The 21,973-nt window shown below is 36.7% G+C and overlaps 1 protein-coding gene and 1 non-coding gene across 2 annotated transcripts; one reads left to right on the top strand and one right to left on the bottom strand.

The window, feature by feature from the left end:
• The first annotated feature begins 2,645 nt into the window (after nt 1-2,645).
• Nucleotides 2,646-21,828, top strand: Smp_030860 (putative arsenite-resistance protein). Its single transcript, XM_018798057.1, has 12 exons — nt 2,646-2,662; nt 2,921-3,190; nt 4,575-4,741; nt 5,096-5,310; nt 8,134-9,027; nt 10,966-11,737; nt 13,086-13,349; nt 15,294-15,481; nt 17,962-18,104; nt 19,360-19,474; nt 20,474-20,877; nt 21,780-21,828. The coding sequence occupies exons 2-12, from the start codon at nt 2,940-2,942 to the stop codon at nt 21,823-21,825; spliced, it is 3,459 nt and encodes a 1,152-aa protein (XP_018653036.1). The 5' UTR covers nt 2,646-2,662; nt 2,921-2,939; the 3' UTR covers nt 21,826-21,828.
• On the bottom strand, nt 14,841-14,907 carry Smp_tRNA_01801_Gln_TTG.1.1. Its single transcript has one exon. It is a non-coding gene (tRNA).
• Nucleotides 21,829-21,973: the final 145 nt, after the last annotated feature.

Here is a 21,973-nt window from a genome sequence, read left to right on the forward strand (position 1 = left end):
TTTTTATAGTCAGTTCCGTTTCCATTCTTATTCTTTCAATTCCTTCTTCCAATAAATTACCGATTGATGAACTTACTATTCTTAAAACAGTTTTGTTCTCTTAGCAATCGTATTATAAATTCCTTTTGTCACATTGCAACCCACCAACCCCCTGCATGTTAACGTGAAAACTGTCGGTATCCAGTAACCCTTTCGCCCTGAGACAAACTCCAACTCGAACTTCAAGATAAACGAATCCAAGATTAATTATCAAAGTGACTAGAATCAGTGTAGTTAAGTAGCTGGAATGCCATCAGTTGAATATCACCAGGTATCTGGAACCGTGCCGAAATATCAATAGGAAAGTGAAAAGAAACCAATGAATTTACGGAAGCTCATGATAAAGATATTGGCTGTAAAAACTGAAATAAGTCTAAATCAGTTTTCAGAGATAAGGATAGCAGGTTAATGAACCTGTATTAATCCTGACAGATTGTCAGATTGACAGATTCCACCCACATCCCTTGGACTACACCTAAGGGGCCGAGAAACTCCCCACCGTGGTTCAGTAGAGAGGTTCGCATCCTTCTCCGTAAAAGAAGGAAAATGTGGGATAGGTTTAGGCTACTGGGGACTGATGAGGCAAAATCTCAGTATCAAAAGGCTCGAAATACCTGTGCCTCGACCCTCCGTAAGTCCAGAAAGCTGTACGAAGGGAAAATCGTTAAGGAATCCATAGAATGCCCTAAACGCTTGTATTCGTATATAAACCAAAGGACAAAAAGAAGAAGAAATGTTCCTTCACTATGGGGAGACAGTACTGCCTCATCACTAGTGGAGGACGACTTTGGCAAAGCTCAAGTATTCTCTAAATACTTTAGCAATGTATATACCATAGAAACACCCTTCTCACCAGTCTATGAAAACTCCCCCACACAAGCACTGGACAGCGTGACCATTAAAGAACTCGATGTCTTTGGTCTGCTAATTAAGCTTGATATAAGTAAATCCACTAGACCCGATGAACTGCATCCTAGGTTACTAAAGGAATTAGCTATCTTTGTTGCGAACCCTTTAAGTATATGTTTTAATCTATCCGTAACCCAGGGTCGTCTACCAAAAGACTGGAAGAACGCCATAGTAAGTCCTGTCTTCAAAACAGGTACAAAACATAAGCCTGAGAATTACCGACCCATTAGCCTAACCAGTGTGGTTGTCAAAATCTTAGAAAAGATTATTCGGAAGGAGCTGTTAAAGCATCTCGATGAAAACCGGATCCTCTCGGAGAAGCAGCATGGCTTTAGAACAGGTTACTTTTGTCTCACAAACTTATTAGTCGCTCGTGAAAGCTGGTGCGCTCTTAAAGACCAAAAGTTACCTGTAGACGTAGCCTATATCGATTTCAGCAAAGCTTTCTACAAAGTTCCGCACAACCGACTGCTATATAAGCTAAGGAATGTCGGGATTGAAGGCAATCTATTGATGTGGATAAAAGACTTCCTAGTTGGGCGTCAACAAAGAGTAAGGGTGAACTCCAAGTTGTCTAGCTGGGAAACTGTGCTTAGTGGAGTCCCCCAGGGTACAGTTTTGGGGCCAGTGTTATTCCTCCTGTACGTAAATGACCTCCCTCGTCTACTATCGTCATCGGTCTTACTCTATGCTGACGATGTCAAGATATGGAGAGCGATACAAGGCAAGGGCGATAGCTTGGAACTTCAAAATGACCTGGAGAAATTATCTGAATGGTCCCAAACCTGGCAATTGCCGATAAATACTTCCAAGTGTATTGTGATGCATATTGGCCACCAGGGTACAGATACATACACGATGAATAACACTGAGTTACCTATTGTCCAGACACACAATGACTTAGGATTCATCGTTAGTCAATACTTAAAGACCACTGCACACTGCCGTGCAATAGCCGTCAAAGGTTTTAGAACTTTATGGTCCATACGCAGGGCTTTTAGGCATCTCGACGCTAAAACGTTTCTGACTTTGTATACAGTGTTCGTACGTCATAAACTTGAGTACTGCATACAAGCAGCTAGCCCCTGCCTAAAAAAGACAGTGAACTCTTGGAAAGGGTTCAGAGAGCAACTACTGGGCTGGTTTCCGGAATAGCGTATGGTACTAGACTGACCAAGCTAAACCTATTCCCGCTGTCATATAGAAGAATCAGAGGCGACTTGATTACAGTTTTCAAATTGTTTAATGACCAATTTGCACCTGATATGCCCTCATTTTTCTTGTCTTCCAAAACAGAAAATCTACGAGGACACTCCAAAAAAGTTCACAAGCCCAGAATGAATTACTTGTCAGCTGACTACCGACTTACCCATCGAATAACCAACGAGTGGAATTGATTACCTCAGCATGTGGCTGAGGCTCCATCCGCCGACTCCTTCAAAAGAAAGTTGGATCAGCTGAGAGACCATCATTGCCAGGACTAACACAGGCCATCAAGCTTCCTGTCCTTTCCAAACTGAAACTGAAACTGAAGGTCTAGCTTCTTCTTGAGGACTAGTGAGATCAAGTGGCTAAATTACTCTAGTTGTGAGCTAACAAAGGCTTAAAATCATACCATAACGCCAAAGTGCAAACGGGAAGAAATCAAGTACTAAATCGTCTCTGAATTATTGGATATTCAAGTGTCTTGCGGTGGCAGATTTGCCTCTTCAAGGTCAGTGTGTTTATTTGCTGGTCGTGGCTTTAATACAGATATAACCTACAAATGCGTAGCAATGTGTAGAATAGGTATTTTAGGGTGCTTATGTTTTGGTTTCTAAGCAATATATCGTCGTGTGCGCATACTTTTAGGATCTAGTGAACACTTGTGTTATGCGAGACCATAACAATATTAGTTATAACTAATATTCTATGATGACGATTCCCCAATAAGTATGTTTTAACACAGTAAACTTTTCTTTTTTGATTGCAGTCGGTGGTTTTGCTGCAAGATGAGTGCTGAAAAAGATGTGGGTCAAACTAATTTACCGGATTCCGTGAAGAACACTGTTCCGAATCATGGATATTCTCTTCGTAAGGGCGACTTCGCCCAACGGCCCATGTCCATTAAAAAATTTCTCGAGCCTTTCGACCACAGCAGCTTAACAAATAATGAAGCTGGTGAAAAATATGCAGCCTACAAAGCAAGTTTTGCTCGTCAACAGTTGGAAGAGTTTTTCGAAAGGAACAAAGAGTATGCTTGGTATGTATTTTTATTTATGTGGCTCCACAAATTCTCTTTATATACAGAGTCATTTTTTTCTGATATTGTGATTTTAGCAGGAATCTGACGTTCAACAATAATTGAAAAGCAATTAGCCTCCTCTAGATAGTAAATTCCAGACTAACCTACCATCATTCAGTGAATTCGGATGTACTGCTTCTAATTTTACACAAAAGGGTTTTTCATGGTAGATTATTGCTCCGCGACAGTCCGCCAGTATTTCCCGACTTCTAAATTAACAATCCTACCATAATTGTGTCAGACTAAGACTGGTTACCATATGACAGCTTGTAAACTATGAGTGTTTCACTAAATTGTCCAAATCACTTTCCATACAACCCACGTGAAATAAAACATAAGTTCTCTCTACCATCAGGATGTTCTAAGGACCATTTAAGTTTCTACTAGTGACGAGTAAACGGTAATTGACATCTTTTGGGGGCCCCAAAATGCCCTGGTACGGCCGATAGGGGGGAGAGTCAGCTCTCCCTCTAGAAATGCTCTCGCACGACCAGGTGTGTACGTATCATGGAATTCCTACTCACTGCCTTCCCGTGGTGGGGGTGTTGTTCACGAAACTGACGACGAAAAGCAAATGTCCGGAGCTTTAACTGGGTTGGTGGACATGGAGAGTCCACCTAGAGGAGCTGGAAAACCCTGACTCCAAACCAATGGTGCACACGAACTCCAGCATCCTAAAGGAACAAGTGGTGTATAAACCCATCGTTGATCACCGGCTACCATGGAACTTCATCTCTTAACGTTACTCCACTGCCTTGTTGGTCAGACTTTTAGGTCAAAGGCTCCGGGTGTGGCCCTCCTAAGAAAACCTGCTTCGGCTTGGGCACCATAACAGTATCACAGCCTGCACAGAGACCAAGTGGCTTGTGTGGCGCACATGTATTCGGTGCCGCTTTGTGCCAATATTTGTCTTCAAATAAAGAATAAAATAAACTGACACCTTACTAGTCTTCGCAATAGTCATCGTCATTGCATTTGTGATACTATTGAAATAATTTCTGTATTGCATTCTCCAAAATGTCATAATACGTTTAATTAAACTTCATCAATGATGTTTGTTATAAGCCACTGATTCATGATGTGGATTATTAATCCATGTTACTTTTCCGAAATCAAGTTACTTCACTTCTCAAGGCTACTTTAAGATTAGAATATTTAGCTTGTTTGCTGAAGTCTGAGACTTTTAAAAGCTAACTAGGTTTTCTATGATTTCACTCCTAAGAATATGGAATGTCGATTTATCTCTTTACTCGTATCCCAAAATATATTACGCCATTATATCATTATACACGTTCCGCTTACACTTCACTTTAATAGAATTGTTTAAATTTATTCCGCATAGGTTCCGTGAGAAATATCACCCAGATTACCTCACAGAACCATCGTCCAGCATGAAGTTGTTCCAAAGACGTTTAGAAATTTTTATGGAGTTTTATAGAAATGGCTATTTTGACAATCTACATCTAACCAGCGGTTATGAAAGTGAAATTGTCCGGCTGTTAGATATGGGTAAGTGGTGTGATATAGATGTTTTCAAGTAGAATTTTCCTTTCCAAACTAAATAAACCCGCTGCGTTCTAGACATTCTTTTGTGTACATGATTTATTGTGTGTAAGCTAAGGTCATATCTAAAAACCGACTGGAAAAATCTTTATATACCACCTTAAGTCCGTTAACCAGTCGCCTGCGTTTATATATATGCTTGGAATAAAGTGGGTTAAAACCACTCTAGAATGTTATTTTTAGAACATACTAGTTGTTAGACTATTAGCACTTACTGGTTCTTCATATACACGTAACGTCAATAAAAATGTTTTTTTCACTTAGTTCATTTTCCTATAATTGCTCATATTTAATATGTAGTTGCAATTAAATTGGCCGGTGGGACAGAAGAGGACTTTATTCTTTTGGACAAACTACGCGAAGATAGAATTTCTGAAAATCCCAACGTGATCATTGAGCCATCAACTTTTCAACATACAGAAAATCTTGAACCAAACGACAATATAGTTCAATCATCAGATATCCGAGAAGGGCCATTTGACAAGGAGAAATTCGATGCAAGTACCACAAGAAATGTAAGTTTTATTTAATTTAAGTTAGTTTTAACTCTGCGAATTTTAATATTAATAACTTGCGATTAATTAAAGAAAATCATAAGACTGTGTTAATCGGTGTTTATCAGTACGAACTAGCCTCAGTACTCAGGGATATTGGGCTTCGTTCTTACAAGTGTAGTTCGGATAAACATAACAGTTCGAAACTCCTATAATATTTTATAAACCTCAGGTGATAGTGTTTGATATATTGGTGATAAACACCGATTTTTTTAATCCAATAAGCATATTTTCAAAGACTGTGTTGTCATTTATTGATAGAATTATCATAATTTTCGTGTTTGTTTAACAGTAACGTCGATAATATGTGTTGCTTGATACTTTGCTGAACATGAAATAAGCAAGAAGACTTATGAATTCATTTTTGTATTTAATACCATATTATACGTAAGTATTTAGGCTTTTGATACATATCCAGTGGTTTTCTACTTAGGAAATTATACGAAAACAAAATTTATCTGGGTATTTCGCTGGATTATTTCAAACCTAACAACAGTATTATGGGGAAATTAAGTTACTTATGTCCTTGGTAATAATGTAGTCTAACGCTAATCAAGCGAGTGTTCATTTACTCAGAGTCAAAAATATGAGGGTCACTGGTACTACTCTGCCTTGCAAACCAAAATAGGTGAAGTAGTATTTATTTATTTATTTGAACACATAAATATTGGTACAAGGGGGCACCAGATATACATGCTCCACACAAAATAATGAAAATGGGAAGAGAAGAAGTTAAGGTGTGTGTAAAAAAAGAACAATAACAACCACAGATTAGTGTATGTTAGTGTAATAATAAGAATAATCATGGGGGAAACGGAAAGGTACAACCAGATATATTTCTTTCTGTTAAGGAAGTTACAACCACTTTTTATGAAGAAAGTAAAAGAAGGTTACAGCAGGATCGCCTCTGGCTTCTTTCCTGAGCCATATCTGATAACGTCTCTAGACACTGTGTTGCACCATCTCTAGGACCCCAGCCAGGGGGTCGTGAAGGACCAACAGAAGCCAGTCCTGTACAGCTTTCTTCCATACCACGACACCAAGTCATACACTGACCACCTCTTCGCTTTTTCCAACCAGTCAGTCCCAGCGTCGTCAAATAATGCAAGACGTAGAATTCTCTGGGACGACATTCGTATAACATTTCTAAGCCACTTAAGTCGATGTTTCAAGATGGTGATACCAATTGAATTATCGTCTCTGCGCCCAAACACACGATGCCGAACCTATTGATTACTAACATGGTGTTGCCACTGGGTGTCAGCAATCTTTCGGAGACAACGATGATCAAACAGAGAGTCGTCTAATATCCTTAACCCGGAGAGGCCAGGTTTCACAAGCATAGAGCAAAACTGCTCTCACCGACACGTTGTAGATCCGACCTTTTATTGCCAGACTAACATCACGAAGGTGCTAAAGATGGCCCAGATTGGCATAAGCCGCTCTGGCTTTCACTATACGAGCATCGATCTCATTACTCACGCCACTATCATCACTTATGCAGGTACCTAGATACACGGACTTCTCGACTACTTCTATTTGCTTACTACCCATGGTGAGTGCTGGATCAGGGTCCTGCCAATCTTGTAAAAGAACTTTGCACTTCGAAGGTGCGAAGCACATACCATACCTACGGACATTGATTGCCAACTGATTAAGTGAGGATTGTATAGCTTGGGTATTATCGCACAGTAAGACAATATCATCCGCATACTCAAGGTTGAGAAGTCTTTCTCCAGGCAACAGATCCACATCGCCATTATTTACATCCATCAGTGCTGTTTCCAGAATGTCATCGATGACAAAGTTGAAGAGGAATGGTAAGATTGGGCAACCCTGTCTAACCCCACTGCTTGAATGGAACAATGGAGGAAGGTGGCTGTATGCCTTCACTCTCCATGTGGTGTTTGTATATAGGGCTTTCGGGATGTTAATAAACTTCTCATGTACACCCTTATTCAATAGCCAACAGTCTTGTCCAACGAATCGAAGGCAGCCCTGATGTCAAGAAACACTGCGATTGTTGACCTGTGATAAGTATGACGGTGTTCTAACACTTGGCGGAGGGTGAGGATACGATCAATACATCCTTGACCAGAACAAAAACCAACCTGCTCCTTGCTAGTCAATTTTTCTCGGGTTTTGAACAATCTACAAAGTATGACAGAAGCCTAATAGTTTGGGCGCAATCGGACTTATCCCCCGATAGTTGTTACAGGAACGAAGTGAACCCTTTCTAAAAATAGGAACAACTATCGACTCATTCCATGAAGTGAAGTAGGGTTCATTTTGATGCAGGTATATAGCCTGGCACTTTGTTTTCTGGAGCCAACTATTCACCAATTAACTGATAAACTCTGAAAACCGAACATTTGTCTATTAGCATGGCTTCATGTTACAGAGGACGGAATTTTGACTGATTCCAAGTGTTAACCTTCGGATGCATTTAGACACTAAAGTGTTGTGGTGTTTACAAATTCCAACCTGTATTTTGTATATGTGGATGTAACTCTACGTAATGTTTAATATTTTGCTGTCCTACGCGGTTGTCTTTATGCATAAACTCAATTGTGATGCCTATGTCAATAATTGGGCTTTCATTAGGATTTGTCGGTTGGAGGCACCTCCAATGTTTTAAGACAACAGATCAAAGCTACGAACACTATCCCACATAATATTGTAGTGTCAAATTTTGACCGAATATACCTCATTATGGTATACTAAAATTTACTCTTAGCAGGTTTTTAATTATTTATATCTCCATATTTATACATTTATTTACAGAAGCCTAAACCAGATTATTGTGATTCTTCAAAAGTCCAGAAGCGTAAAGAATCCAGAATCAAAAGACGTCAAAATAATCCAGATGAAGAGGAGGGAGAAGACAGTAGTTTAAGTGATGATGAAAGTAATGATAGTGGAAGTGACAGTATAAACAGTCATAGTGGAGATTCCAGTTCAAGTAATAATAGTACTAATGGTAGTAGCAGTAGTAGCGATAGCAGTGACGACGACGATAATGGTAGCAGTAATAGCAGCAACAGTAGTAGTAGTACTGATGATAATGATGATATGAAACACCAAAGGAAAGTTAGCATATCTAAAAGCAATGGCAGTGATAGCAGTGACGGTGAGACGGCTGTAAAACATAAGAAGAAGCGTTCTAAACTTGTTAAACATAAGAATGTCCAGGAAAGTTCTGGTCATAGTGGTGACCGTCATCGTCATCATGATGATAATAATAACAATCATGATAATTTACACAACAAAGTTAATTCAAATTCAACTAACCATTTATATAACGACCAAGAGAATAAAAATGATTGTTCGAAAGTAGTGCCTGATGAAGTCAACACGATGTCTTCCACGAAATCATTCAATACGGCAGGGTCAAATCAATCGAATGAAGTTTATGTACTATCAGGGTTGACAGATCCACCTTATATTGCTGGTGGTGTTATTAGTGATGATACTCACCATAACAGTATTACTAATGATAGCGAAAAATCTATGGATTCCGATAATCCAACAATAGAGAAATCAGCGGATCCAATAAATGAAGATCATTTGAAGGAATTAATTGTCACAAATGAGCAAACGCGTCGACCTATTCACTATACAAGTTTACTATTTTTTCCACATATTCCATTCAATATATTCAAACGAGATTTAATCTCTGTAAGTTTACCAGTAGTAGTTGCTTTTTGTATAATCCAAGTGTTCTGGAATTTTTGTTTAAGTACATCGAATAACTAATCATAACATCACAATTATTACAATTTTAAAAACTATTTATCTGAAACTGAAAAAGTTGATTGGAATCAAAAGGGTACGAAATACTTGCAAAGTTTATATTGTCAAACATATAGCAGCGCTTGACTAACCAAAAGTTTCTTTCGTGCCACTTTTTCATTAGATATATGTATACCTTTGATAACCGTAAATTCTTAAGATGAATTTAGTTCTGACAATCGTCCCCCTAAGCATTTTGTTATGATATGCAGTGTCCGAGTCTGATGTTGATACACCAACCTTACGGTATGCTAGCCTCAGCAAGCTACTAAGTGAGAAAACTATGACTGAAGAAAGTCTACTGATCTAAACCTAATCAAATGCACAACTTACGCCTGTTATTCCTCGTGGAGGAGTATAGGCTGCCCACCAGCGTTCTCCATCGAATCTCGTCCTGGGTGCTCCTTCCCAGTTGCTATCCATCCTTTTCATGTCTGTTTCCAATTCTGGACGTAGTGTGTGCTTTGGCCTTTTTTTCTCCGTTTCCCTTCAGGATTTCAGGTTAGCACTTACCTCGTGATGCAGTTTGATGATTTCCATAATGTATGTCCTATCCACCTCTAGCACCTTTCTTTAATTTTCTCTTCAGCTAGAAGCTGGTTTGCTCTCTCCCACAGTAGACTGTTGTCGATGGTATCCTGTCAACAGACATTGAGTATCTTGTGTTGACAAGTGTTTAGAAATACATGTATATTTTTGATGATGGTTGTGACAGTTCTCCAAGTTTCAGCTCGATACAGTAGGACTGTCTTGACGTTCGTATTGAAGATTGTGACTTTCATAGTGGTTTACAGTTGCTGTTAATCCCATATGTTCTTCAACTGTAGGAATGGTGCTCTTATTTTGCCAAACCTTGTCTTTACGTCTGCATCGGATCCTCCTTGTTTGTCATTGATGCTGTTGAGGTACGTGAAAGTTTCCACATCGTCCAGAGTTTCTCCATCAAATGTGACTGGGTTAGTGTTCTCTGTGTTGTATTTGAGGATTTTGCTTTTTCCCTTTTGTATGTTGAGGCTTACTGATGCAGAAGCTTCTGCTACACTGGTTGTCTTCATCTGCATATGCTTGTGTTTATAGAATAGAATGGCCAGGTCAATTGCGAAGTCCAAATCGTCCAATTCATTCTGAGCTGTCCATTGTATTCCGTGCTCCCACCCAGACGTCGAGGTTTTCATAATTCAGTCGACCACCAGAAGAAAAAGAAAGAATGGGAGTAAGCAGTCTTGTCTGACTCCGTTTTTTACTGGAAATGCGTCTGTCGGCTGTTCTCCATACACGATTTTGCAACGTAGCCCGTCGTGTAAATTCCGGATAATGTTAACGATTTTCTCAGGTAAACCATAGTGTCAAAGAAGTTTCCATAATGTTCTCCTATCCACACTGTCAAATCCTTTCTCATGGTCAAGGAAGTTAATGTATAGTGATGAGTCCCATTGAATTGATCGTTCAACTATGATCCGTAGTGTCGCGATTTGGTCTGTGCACGACCGATCCTTACGGCATTCAGCCTGTTGTTCTCGGGGTCGGGCGTCTACTAAACCTTTCATCCGGCTAATAGCATTCTCTTGTCATTGGAAGGTTTTCGATTGACACAACATTTCCTTATTTGGCAACTTTTAATCGGCTCACTTTATCACATTCCTTGTTTTCTTTCTGGTTATTTTATAAGTGATCTTTAAATTAATGGGAATTAGATTACTCTAACATAAGTTTTAGAATCTAGTATGGTTTATACATAGTAACTTTGTATTGATATTACCATTCTCCTAGTCGTCAGATTGTTTTTGCTAATTTTATTGTCCTATTCTATTTTAAATTTTCTAGGTACTTTCCACTTGTCCACATTTCTTACGCTTAGCTATCTTAGATCCTGTTATCATGCCGGATACAATGTCATCAATAACAGATGATCAAATATTCGGTAGGGTAAAAAATCCTATGCCTAAAATTTTACTAAAACGTATGGGATGGGCATCGTTTACTTCACAATACATAGATGATGTTAACAATAAGTGGATTAATATAGATTTAATCTCTATAAAAAGTAAATTAATTGGGCATGCGGTTGATCATGAAGCTTCAAGTGATTTAATTGAGTGTCTTCGTTTATCGCGACCAATTTTGGATCATTTGAAAGTACCACTTGAAGAACGTGCTCGAAAGACTGGACATTTGTTCGATAAATTATTAACTGTATGTCCAGCTCGTATTCGTTCGAAAGCTTTAGCACGTCGTCATCTAGTGATAGCAGCTCGTATTATCCATGATTTTGACAAGGCTAGAGGTTTGTGGTCAACAAGAGAGTATGATGCTAGTGATAATAGAGAGAATGATAACATTATGTCAGCAGATAAGGAAGGGGGTAAAGAAGAACATGGCTATTTGAGACGTCATGGAGAAGTTTCCTCTATCGCTGATGACGGTGAAGAAGAAGGTGAAGACGGTGGTGGCACTACTACTAATGAACAGAAGGAGAACAGTTGTAAAGACACGTTATCTCTTCAAAATAATTTAAGTGAAAATGATATCAATCATACAAGTAATCAAGATCGGTCAATGGATGTAGACCAATCTGTTGAAAATGAAGAAACAATGGGTAAGGAAAGATTTTCATCCACTTGTATACCATTCTTATTTACTTTTAGTTTGTAGTAATTGGTCCCTCCAACTTTGGTTGCGATAATATGAAGGCTATAGATAATAATTCTAACTCGTTTATCGTCATCGCGTAAAACATCCCAACAGATGTTTGACAATTTACGGAACACTATAATCATGATGAGGATGATGATGAAATAAAAACATTTTGTTTATACCATCTTTGATATTTAAATTAAAAGTGAGGTTGTTAAGAGACGTTTAAAACAATAAAAAATTGTCCGAAAATACCGACAGACAACTTAATTTTGCATATCATTGAGTTTTCATGGAAAAAAATAAGTATACATTCGTCAAAACCTCTTGGGGTACATATTTTGGAACAATTAAAAGTCAGTTGTTTGGTTTATTCGCTCTTAATAGAATGTCAGAATTCGTTTATTCTTAAGGCTATTATTATTATTTTTTTATTTATTTAAACTCATAAATATTGGTACAAGGAAGCACCAGGTACATATTCGCCGTACAAATCTCATTTGATTTGTGTGAGGGCTGTGATACTGCCCAGGTGCCCAAACTGAAGAAGGTGGTTTTCTTAGAAGGCCACACCCGGAGCATTTGACCTAAATGTCTGATCCACAAGGCAGTGGAGCATCGTAAGGAGATGCAGTCCCATAGTAGCGGGTGACCAACGATTGATTCATACGCTATTTGTTCCTGCAGGATACTGGAACCCATGTGCACCTTCGGTTTGGAATCAGGGTTTTCCAACTCCCCTAGGTGGACTCTCCGTGTCCGCCAACCCGGTTGAAGCGCCGGACATTCGCTTTTCGTCCTATCAATTTCGTAAACAACACCCCTGTTGCGAGAAGGCAGTGAGTAGGACTTCCTTGACAGAGGTTATATACGCGTGGCCATATGAGAGCATTTGGAGAGGGAGAGCGGACTCTCCCCACTCTTGGCCATACCAGGGCATTTGGGGGCTAAGACTATTTAATTATACACTATACTGTGGAACAATGCAAACTACATTGAGTATTTAGTTTGAGTCGATTTCAGTTAACAGTTTGAATTTCTCTTCTTACTGTGTTTTATGTGTAACGAACGATTCACTGAAATTCCAAAATCGTTCTGGTATACGAAATAATTATGTTGTTATAAATATATGCAGAGATGAAGTTTTTTACTGGTAGGCTTTCCAATAATATACCAGTCGTCACCTTCAACGCAAACGTACAAATGTTAATTAATTATCATTCATTCTTTAACGTTCAAATTATCAAGTGAAATATTTACTATCGTTTTAAAATCTATTTCTTCACTCCATACACTGTTGTTCTACACAGAAGATCAAAACACTGATTTAGATCTGAAAGAATCATCTCATCAGAAAACACATAAGTCATCATCATTACAAGACAGTAAGAATTCTAGTGACGTATCTATGCTTTCAGATGATGATAAACAAAGTGATTTTATCGATCCTGGTGACGATTTAATAAAGGCAGCAAATATATTAAATAGTATAAAAACAATAAATCCTTTTCTGCAAGGTTTAACTGATTATCTTGTTGATGAGGGAAATGCTGAAGAAGAATTTCTTTTGTTAGGTAAGTGATTTAAAAAAGTTGTCATATTCTGCTCTTTTCTATCGTATATTTCTCAGTGTATACATGAATATCATTTTTTCTGGTTTTATAAACTCCCATGGAGTTTTATGAATCAGTTTTGTGATAAATATTGAAGATGGATTTTATTGAGCTGATTTAAGTCGTTTAAATGTCTTCTTTTTTGTGTCACTAGTTTATTTTCTTTAATTTCATATGATGTAAAAAACAAAGTCGATAGGTGGTGTAGGTAGAATTGTAGAATTTAACGGAACACTTATTCGAAAGAAAAGGTATAATCAGAGGAAAACCATCGAGGTAAAGTGGTTTTTATATCCTAACTATAATAGATTTTCAGCATTTAGGAGTTTCCAACGTAGGAGGACAAAACTGTTCCTTGAGAGACTGACATCTACTCTGGAGCCTATAATTCATCATTATCATTGTTATTAGCTTTATTCAATATCGTATTTTCGGCACAATATAGAATTCTCAGCACAAAGTAAGAAATACGTTAAGATCTCAAACCACAGTATTTGCCGATGACTTGGGATCTTAGAAATGCTTCTTAAAGTTTAATGCGATCATCATATCGTTGTTCACAAACGGTATTCGCTATGATTTATAGTCCGTCAAGTATCACGTAAAAAATTGTTAACCACAACATCTTACATGACTTTGTCCTTGTGCTAAACCAATGATGCTTTAGCCAGCACAAGCAGCCTAGGGTCAACTTAGTCCTTATTGGTCCTCAAAATAGTAACTTCTCGACTAGTCCAACCCGTTCAGTCCAGAACACAATCTCAGCGTCCGCTTTTTGGATCGTGTATTCCAGACATACGTGGTTTATATACAAACAGATCAGATCGCATCATAATACAAAATAAAAAATAGTTATTATATAAGACCAAACCAAAAGTGGCTGTGAGTATGGGATACTGTAACTAATAAATTGGGAATAGATTAAGAATGGTATAACAGTAGCCAATAAATCAAATGAAAGTTTATGATAAAACGAATACGAAAAATTATATAATCTAGTTACTTAATAACAATCTAATAAGAATTCATGTAATAATAGTCTGTAAATAATCCTCAGCAGTTACCATTCTTTTCTTCTTCGTTCGGATGTAACAGTATCTCGTGGATCCTCAAACAAGAGTGCATACAAACAATATTGAGACTATATATGAAGAAGACTCAAAAATTATCCTTGACCATGAGTAATCATACTTTTTTTCTTAGCAACATGGACAAATATTTCTTCGATCTCAAGCATCAAGTATCTTTAAATGACCTTAAGAAATTTTGCAAACTATGTAAAAGTGTTTTGGACTTTTTAATTTTTTTTCTTATTGTAAACCAATCATTTTCATAACTAGTTTTCTGTTTTGTAAGCAAAGATGGATAGTGGTTAGCAGTGGAATCCAGGACGCGCGTTACGTCCTATTTGCGACTCGTCAGCTGGATGTACCTGCATCTCAGAGTTGATGTTCACTCTGGGACTCGAACCCAGTACCTATCGCTTCAAACGCCATCGCGTTATCCACTCGGCCACTGAGTCCTGATAGCCACTTGCTTGTGCAATGGGGTGAAGTTTAAATTCACTTAGTATTGTTTGTTTGAATCCTCCCATCGATGTTTAGGACTGCAACTGGTCAGTCTCTAATTGGCATATGTGCATACTGTGAGTATTGCCTCGATATAGCCTTAATTCACAAGCATTGTAAGCAAAGATAAATAGTGGCTACCAGTGGAATCCAGGACGCGCGTTTCATCCTATTAATTTTCTGTTTATCTAAACAGTAGTCTAAATTTTTTCTAACTCGTTCAAGTTCCTTTCTTAATTTGATCTGTTTGCCTTGTCATTTGTTATTCTGCAATACTTTACTTTTTCTTGTTATTTAACATTTTTTTAAAATTTATATATTCACTTTATTTCTTTAGGCGGTATGCAGTCCATTTCATTTCAACCATCTTCAATAACAAAAGGAACCCTAATTAATAATTCACAAGTTATGAATCTACAATCATCATTACAATTACAAAAACTTGATATTACTTCACCATTTTATGAATCAGATGATAGTGAATTATTAGTTGTATTGGATCGTTTAATTTTATATTTAAGAATAGTACATTCAGTAGATTTTTATTCACCTGCATTTTATATGAATGAAGATTTAATGCCACATCCATGTCGTCTTATACATATTCGACCTGGTTTAAATGAAATTACTAAAGCTTTAACACAAATTAAAAATCCAGAAAAATTAATCAATTCAGAATTAGTTGATCATGTAAATATTTTATTGTATTATATTTTGTTTATCTATAGTATTAGTGTTAAATTCACAAAAGGTCTTTGTATAATAGTTATAGATATAGGAGGAAATTGTTGATAGTTGTTCTACATTTTTTGTGGAAGCGTTTGAGCTGTACACACAAACATAAGCAGCGATAACCAACTTGTTTAATGATCGAGTTGAATGTTGGATCACCTAACCCTTGATGATATCATAAAACTATTTATGATCAATCTCATTTTCCACTGTTGAGGAATTTTAATTGTAGTCAGTTTGCTCTATATCATATAATTCTATATGTGTCTCTGTACAGTATATTTAGTTTTGGCCCAGTTATAGTGTTAATATTCATATCCTGATCACGAAGGTACTTTGTTTCCAATTCAAATACAAAAAGGGTCAATAATGTTGATTTTCATGAAGTTTCTGATTCGTATATACTTTTAATGAAAGCAACCTGACTTACATGAGAACGTTATCATTTTCGAGGTGTTTTACAGTTTTTAAATTTCGATACGACATATTAACAATATGGGGTAAGTTGGTTTTCAGATCTCCTGATGTCAAAAATATAACAAACGTTTACTAGTAATACGTGACAGTCACCAAGCATCTGGTGATAAGTTGGAACGTTATAGTTATGTATCCACAACGCGGAAGAAAAACTTATTCGCGAGTTTTCATACTTATCTTACTATCTACTTAGTTTCGCAGAGCCAAGATTTTAAAAACGAATGCTAGGAGATTGATATTTTATTTATGGTTTTGTAGGCTCTTGAGAATGAATATAACAATTTCTTTATTCAAGAGTCATGAAACATTTGCTTTTGTCAACTTTTTAAACCATTTGATTTTTTCCCTAGCCTGATTGTCAACTCTAGTTTCAAAAATATTCTTAACACTCTTTTACACCCTAGTGATTTTGTTGTTGTATACTCTAGATGTAAGCTTTGTAAGTATTAGTGTCATAATAGAGTGTGTAAACATGCAACCACATGAGTGACTTTTTATAAGGACAAAGCGAAAGCCCTTCAATGTTTAGGATGCGTTTCTCCCTCTCTAGGTGTAAATTGTTACTCCAGGACTGACTTGCGTCAACACCTGAACTAAGCATGGGAAGTGAAGTAGTCGAACGCGTCGACAACTTCACTTATCTTGAAAGTCTGATCAGCTCTCTGTCTTCCCTTAAACTATGAGATTAAAATAGCTTCATATCTGTCTTTCTTCCTATATTATATCCTTATATACAATCTTTCCTTTATAAATTACCACCATTAATGTAACTATGAATTCGGTGTTCATCTTGTTGTGCTAATGATGTATGGCAACTTGGACCGATGCATATATGTGCCTGGTCCTACGTTGTAGCCGACTGACTGATTTCAATGGTTTTATCAAAGCTACTCTTTAATTTATAAACTTTCGCCCATTGTAACTATAGTCGAGTAACTTTTACGTAATCCTGAACGTTAAGGAAATTCAAACATTTATGTGTCACTATAAACGTTCAATGTTTTATGTAAACTTTCGTCGAAGCATTGCTCGCGTTTCATGGGACGACTGAGTGAGGAATGTTGAAGTTGTGCATAGTTTACTTGGTAAACATCGGAAATCGGTTGATAAAATTGTAAATCTTCATCATCTAAGATGGTTAGGGTATATGTTGCATATCCCCAACGGCTGCCTACTTCAAACGATGTTGCTCGGTATAGAAGTAGACTGGAATAAAGCCAAGGGGACATACTAAAGCGCAGTCTTTATCCATAAAGTTATTGACCGTTAACCTGAACCATGCAGGTCGATGCAGACTACTTGATTGGGCTACATGTGATAAGTGTAATCAGAGTAATTGAAGATGGGTGACATAACTTAGAATAATTCTCAATGGCACAGATGCATTCATCTTTTGTTTTTCCCTCGAACTTGAACTCTGGTATTTCTTCATATATACGTTTCTACTCTGTCTTTTCCAACCATATTCCATAGGTTTAGTCTTTCTTTTCATCATTGTTACCACATTATTTCAATCTCGTTATGGCAACGTACTTCTGTGACAGGCTCTATGTTGATGATATCTGTCTGTCTGTTAATATACTAGGCATTTATATACTTATGAATAGAACTCATTGTATAGCACATTTCTCAACCTTGATTTTATTTTCTCTTGTGTTGACTGAACACTAAAAATCCTCGATTCTTCGACTTTTTTCTGATGGTTACGGTTACAAATGTATATGGATATTTTATTTTTTGCTAAAATTAATTAGCTCTCAAATTTTCCAAAATGTTATTTCTCCTACACAATCTAGTTATTTGCCAGTCAAATAAAACGTTTAGTACGACTCATTACTCCGCTCACGGAAAATGATTGTAAAAGTTTGGGTTATAGAAATGCAGATGATGTTGTGGAAGAATTCATAAAATTGAATACACGTCGGAAAAAACGAAAGGCGTATGTGTAAAGTTTATACAAATATGTATTGTTATTATTAATTATTTACTATAAAGTAGGTTTTTTATTATTTGATGGGTGAATTTTCGGTTGTTAAAAGGAGAAAAAATATGTTAATGGGTAGATATTATACAGTGTGATGTGATGTAACCGAGCAATAACTGCTCATGAGACCGATTTATTTGCTTATTCCTTTAATTAGACTACATTCAGAAAACAAGACAACTACCCAATAGAGTAGGGTTTTTTCTTAACGAAATGTTGCGGCTATTGAACACAAAAAATAAACATAACAAGAGGTCATTTAACAAGTAAACGATTAAAAGATATGGTAATTATGGGTCTCTCACTCTCAATTAGAATCAAAGTCTAACTATCAATCTTAATTCCTTGCTCTACTGTATCATCATTATGGTCAGTACATACATAGTAAAACTTTACGAAAAATAATAAAGAATATTTATTCTGTAGAACTTATTGTAAAAATGAATCTTTAACAGATTAAAATTGGGTTCTCAAAGTTATATCAATAATTAAACTTGTTATCTGGAACAAAATATCCAAGAAAACTGTACAGATATTAGTTCTGGGATCGGTTATGCATATGTACACATATATTTAAAAGCTATTCACCGATGAGAACACGTTCACTCTTTACAATTGAAGATTAAGATATTCTCCACGAGGTTGTTCCAGCTGATGCCAGTTCCTGACAAAAACGATTTTCAGACTACAAAATATTTGATAAACTATTTAAGTAATTGAAACTTATGGTCTGTTATCATAGTGGAGCGAATACTTGGTGGTTGAGATGTTCGAACTTCAGCCACTAAGTCGCAGAACCAAACCTTGTCCTGCTTGATATAGCTTGATTCATCAGGTAGTATCACACCAAGTGTAGCTCGAAGCCAAATATAGAAATCTCTACCTCGAAAATGAATTTAGAAATTCTATGGTGATAACTAGTTTCTTCACCCAATGTGTATCAGAGTTTTGTAGGTCAGTTATTGTAATATTTACTCATTGATATATTCGATAATTTTGATGTTTGATTATATTTCCTTGAAAAAGCTTGGACCAGATTGCCAGGCGAAACGTTGGATTTACTTCAAATTCATTCGCTGAGATATTACAAATATATTATTTCTATTTAATGTCTTACATCAACTCGGCGCCCAAATACTGTGAAACTATTCGCTCTAATTTGACGAAAGTTCTTATATATTTATCCATTTAATTTTTTATATTATTTAAGCGATGTGATTTGGGTTTGCCCGTTGTCAAATAAAAAGTTTCGAGATCCAATCTACGTTAAGAAACATATCCTGAATAAACATATGGAAAAGGTTGAAGCTGCCAAGAAAGATAATGTGAGTTTGTCTTGTCAAACTTGCACAATCTGTTTTACACTTTTTCGTGCATATAATCTATCCTTGTTTATTACTTAATAATTGCGCTATATTTGGTATTTTCATACAGTTAATATTTCTTTAAATGGTTATGATGTAAATTTCGTAGAGCGGTGACTTGCCGTTTAAAATATTTAGCGCCCAACCATTAGGTCTCTGGTTCGATTCACGTTTTACCCATTTCGATTTAAGCGACACGGTATTTATTACCAGTAGGAATTTATCAGTTTGGATTAATGCCGAGTATAAAAACTTGCCCTTGGTAACTGAGGTGTATTTCACCTATTCGAACCGACGTAAACTTAGACATTACACTAATACGTTTGAAATATTTGTTATGTTCGCTACTTCATTAGCGCAAAATACGGTATACAACTGTGACACTCGAACATATAGAATCCCCCACAGTCACAAATCAAAAGGCAGAAGAAAGCTGGGGAAGTGTTTGCTGGGTAAGAATCAAAATGTACAGAAAATCATGGGTATTTATAGATATTAGTGTATGTTATATCAACATTATAATTCAGCCAATCCGCAAAGAGGCAGGTTATGCTACATTGGAGACATTCTTTTTACTTAGATATATTAGGCTGGTACATAGCATATATATGACTACAGCGACTTGATTTTGGTTACTAACATTTTGTGTTTATTTCTACGTAGGCAAGTCTCACTCATGAAGTGGTTATATAATCACTTTTGTAGCTGCATAGAAGCCAGCAGTTTCATATTGTCATACCTTATTTAGTATTGATGGTTCCATGTTAATTTCCCGTTTTTTATTGAAAGGCTTTTGTTCATTATTCCCTTTCTTCTCTGTACCAGTAACTCGTGTTTTTTTTGTTTTCATAAATAATCAGTCGTCCATTCCCCAGGTTAATCATTGACTCAGTCCGTTCGCTTGATATAAATGATCACACGATATGGGAGAATCATGATAATTTCTTTGTTATCTTTCAGGCCTACTTTTTCAACAACTATCTTCTGGATCCTGCCCGACCTCAGTTGCCTCCTGAGCCAAGATCTCCTAGAAGAAGATCTCGGTCACCCTCACCATCTCGTGGAACTGCTAGAAAATCAAGTCATCAAGCTAATGAAACCAGTGAACGAGAACGTTCTAATTCTTGGACAAAAGGATCAAATAACTTCCAGTCACAAAGATGGCAACAGTATGGGCGCAATCGCAATGAAGGTGGAAATATGGGAGGGAATTATGGACGGGATAATATAAACACTAACTTACCATTCTACCCCCGACCATATGGTCGTCAACAGTATTCGAATTTCCGAATTCCATATGGTGGTGGCAATCAACGTAATTATTATAATGGTCCACGAACTGGTGGATATAATAACTTCAATCGGTTAGTAAAGTGTTTTGTTGACGATTGGTTTAGGTTTTAGCAACTGTCTGTGTACTGTAATTGGTGTGTATTCGGGAAAGTGTACATTCTGTTGTAAATTATGTAGTGAGCTAGTAGTTTGCGGAGAAGTTAATTAATTAAATTCGTCGATTATACCATTGAACACCAACCCAGTGCCTCGTTGGGAGTGATATCGTGCTCACTACAAAGACTTCAGTTCAGTCCCAAGTTGTCGTGGCTAACCGCTGCTGAGAAGTCTAGCACATGTATAATGCAGCTACCTCTTTCCATTTGGATTTCAATGGTTTGACAAATGGTGTCAGTTTGTGATGAAAACTAACCCTAAGCATTATCTAATTTGAGCCGAATGCTAAGTTTATATTAATTAGTAGATATTGACGTTTACTTAAGATTTGTGAAACCGACGACCATCTACTGAGCAGAATGCTTGTGGTCCATCGACTAGAGTGTGGGCTAAGATGATTTTTTACTTACTTAAAAACACACTTGGTTCAGCATAACTCCTAATCGACGGACCACACAGTATTGCTAAAACCCAACAATGAATTACAAATTCCTGCGCTTGACATTATATCATCAATCTTTTTTGTGAAGCTTAAGTATTTACCATACAGTTACTTCAATATAAATGAGTAGAAAAAAGTTTCAAACTTCTCTCGCTGTAAAGATCTACCATTTAGAACACTGGATCAAAATTCCACAGTAGTTTAGTTATTAAGCTTGATGTTACTGAACAAATCAAAATATGAGATCAGATCATCAAAATAAATTTTCGTTCATGTTTGTGAAGTATTGACTTAAAGATCATAAAACTTGTTGTATATATATATAAAATCAAAACTATTGTTATTATCAAAGTAAATCTCACAATCTATTTTTAGACGTGGCTATCCAAGACGTTCCTACATTGATCTGGATGCACCTTAAATGGATGTCGCATTTTATTTGTATGCATTAGACAATAACAAATCTTGTTGTTTCCAGTCCACAAATAATCTCTATGTATTTTGTATATAATTCATATCAAGGAAAACAGCTACTACTTCCAGCTTTTGTACTCATAGCTACATCACTA

This window comes from Schistosoma mansoni, chromosome 6, assembly GCF_000237925.1.
Source record: "Schistosoma mansoni strain Puerto Rico chromosome 6, complete genome".
In the NCBI taxonomy this organism is placed as follows: domain Eukaryota; kingdom Metazoa; phylum Platyhelminthes; class Trematoda; order Strigeidida; family Schistosomatidae; genus Schistosoma; species Schistosoma mansoni.

Bases quoted from the DNA above. Each gene is read 5' to 3' on its own strand.
- Smp_030860 (XM_018798057.1), top strand. From the start codon at position 2,940: ATGAGTGCTGAAAAAGATGTGGGTCAAACTAATTTACCGGATTCCGTG. The intron at 3,191-4,574 runs GTATGTATTTTT...TATTCCGCATAG, and splicing joins AGGAACAAAGAGTATGCTTG to GTTCCGTGAGAAATATCACC. The intron at 9,028-10,965 runs GTAAGTTTACCA...TAAATTTTCTAG, and splicing joins TCAAACGAGATTTAATCTCT to GTACTTTCCACTTGTCCACA.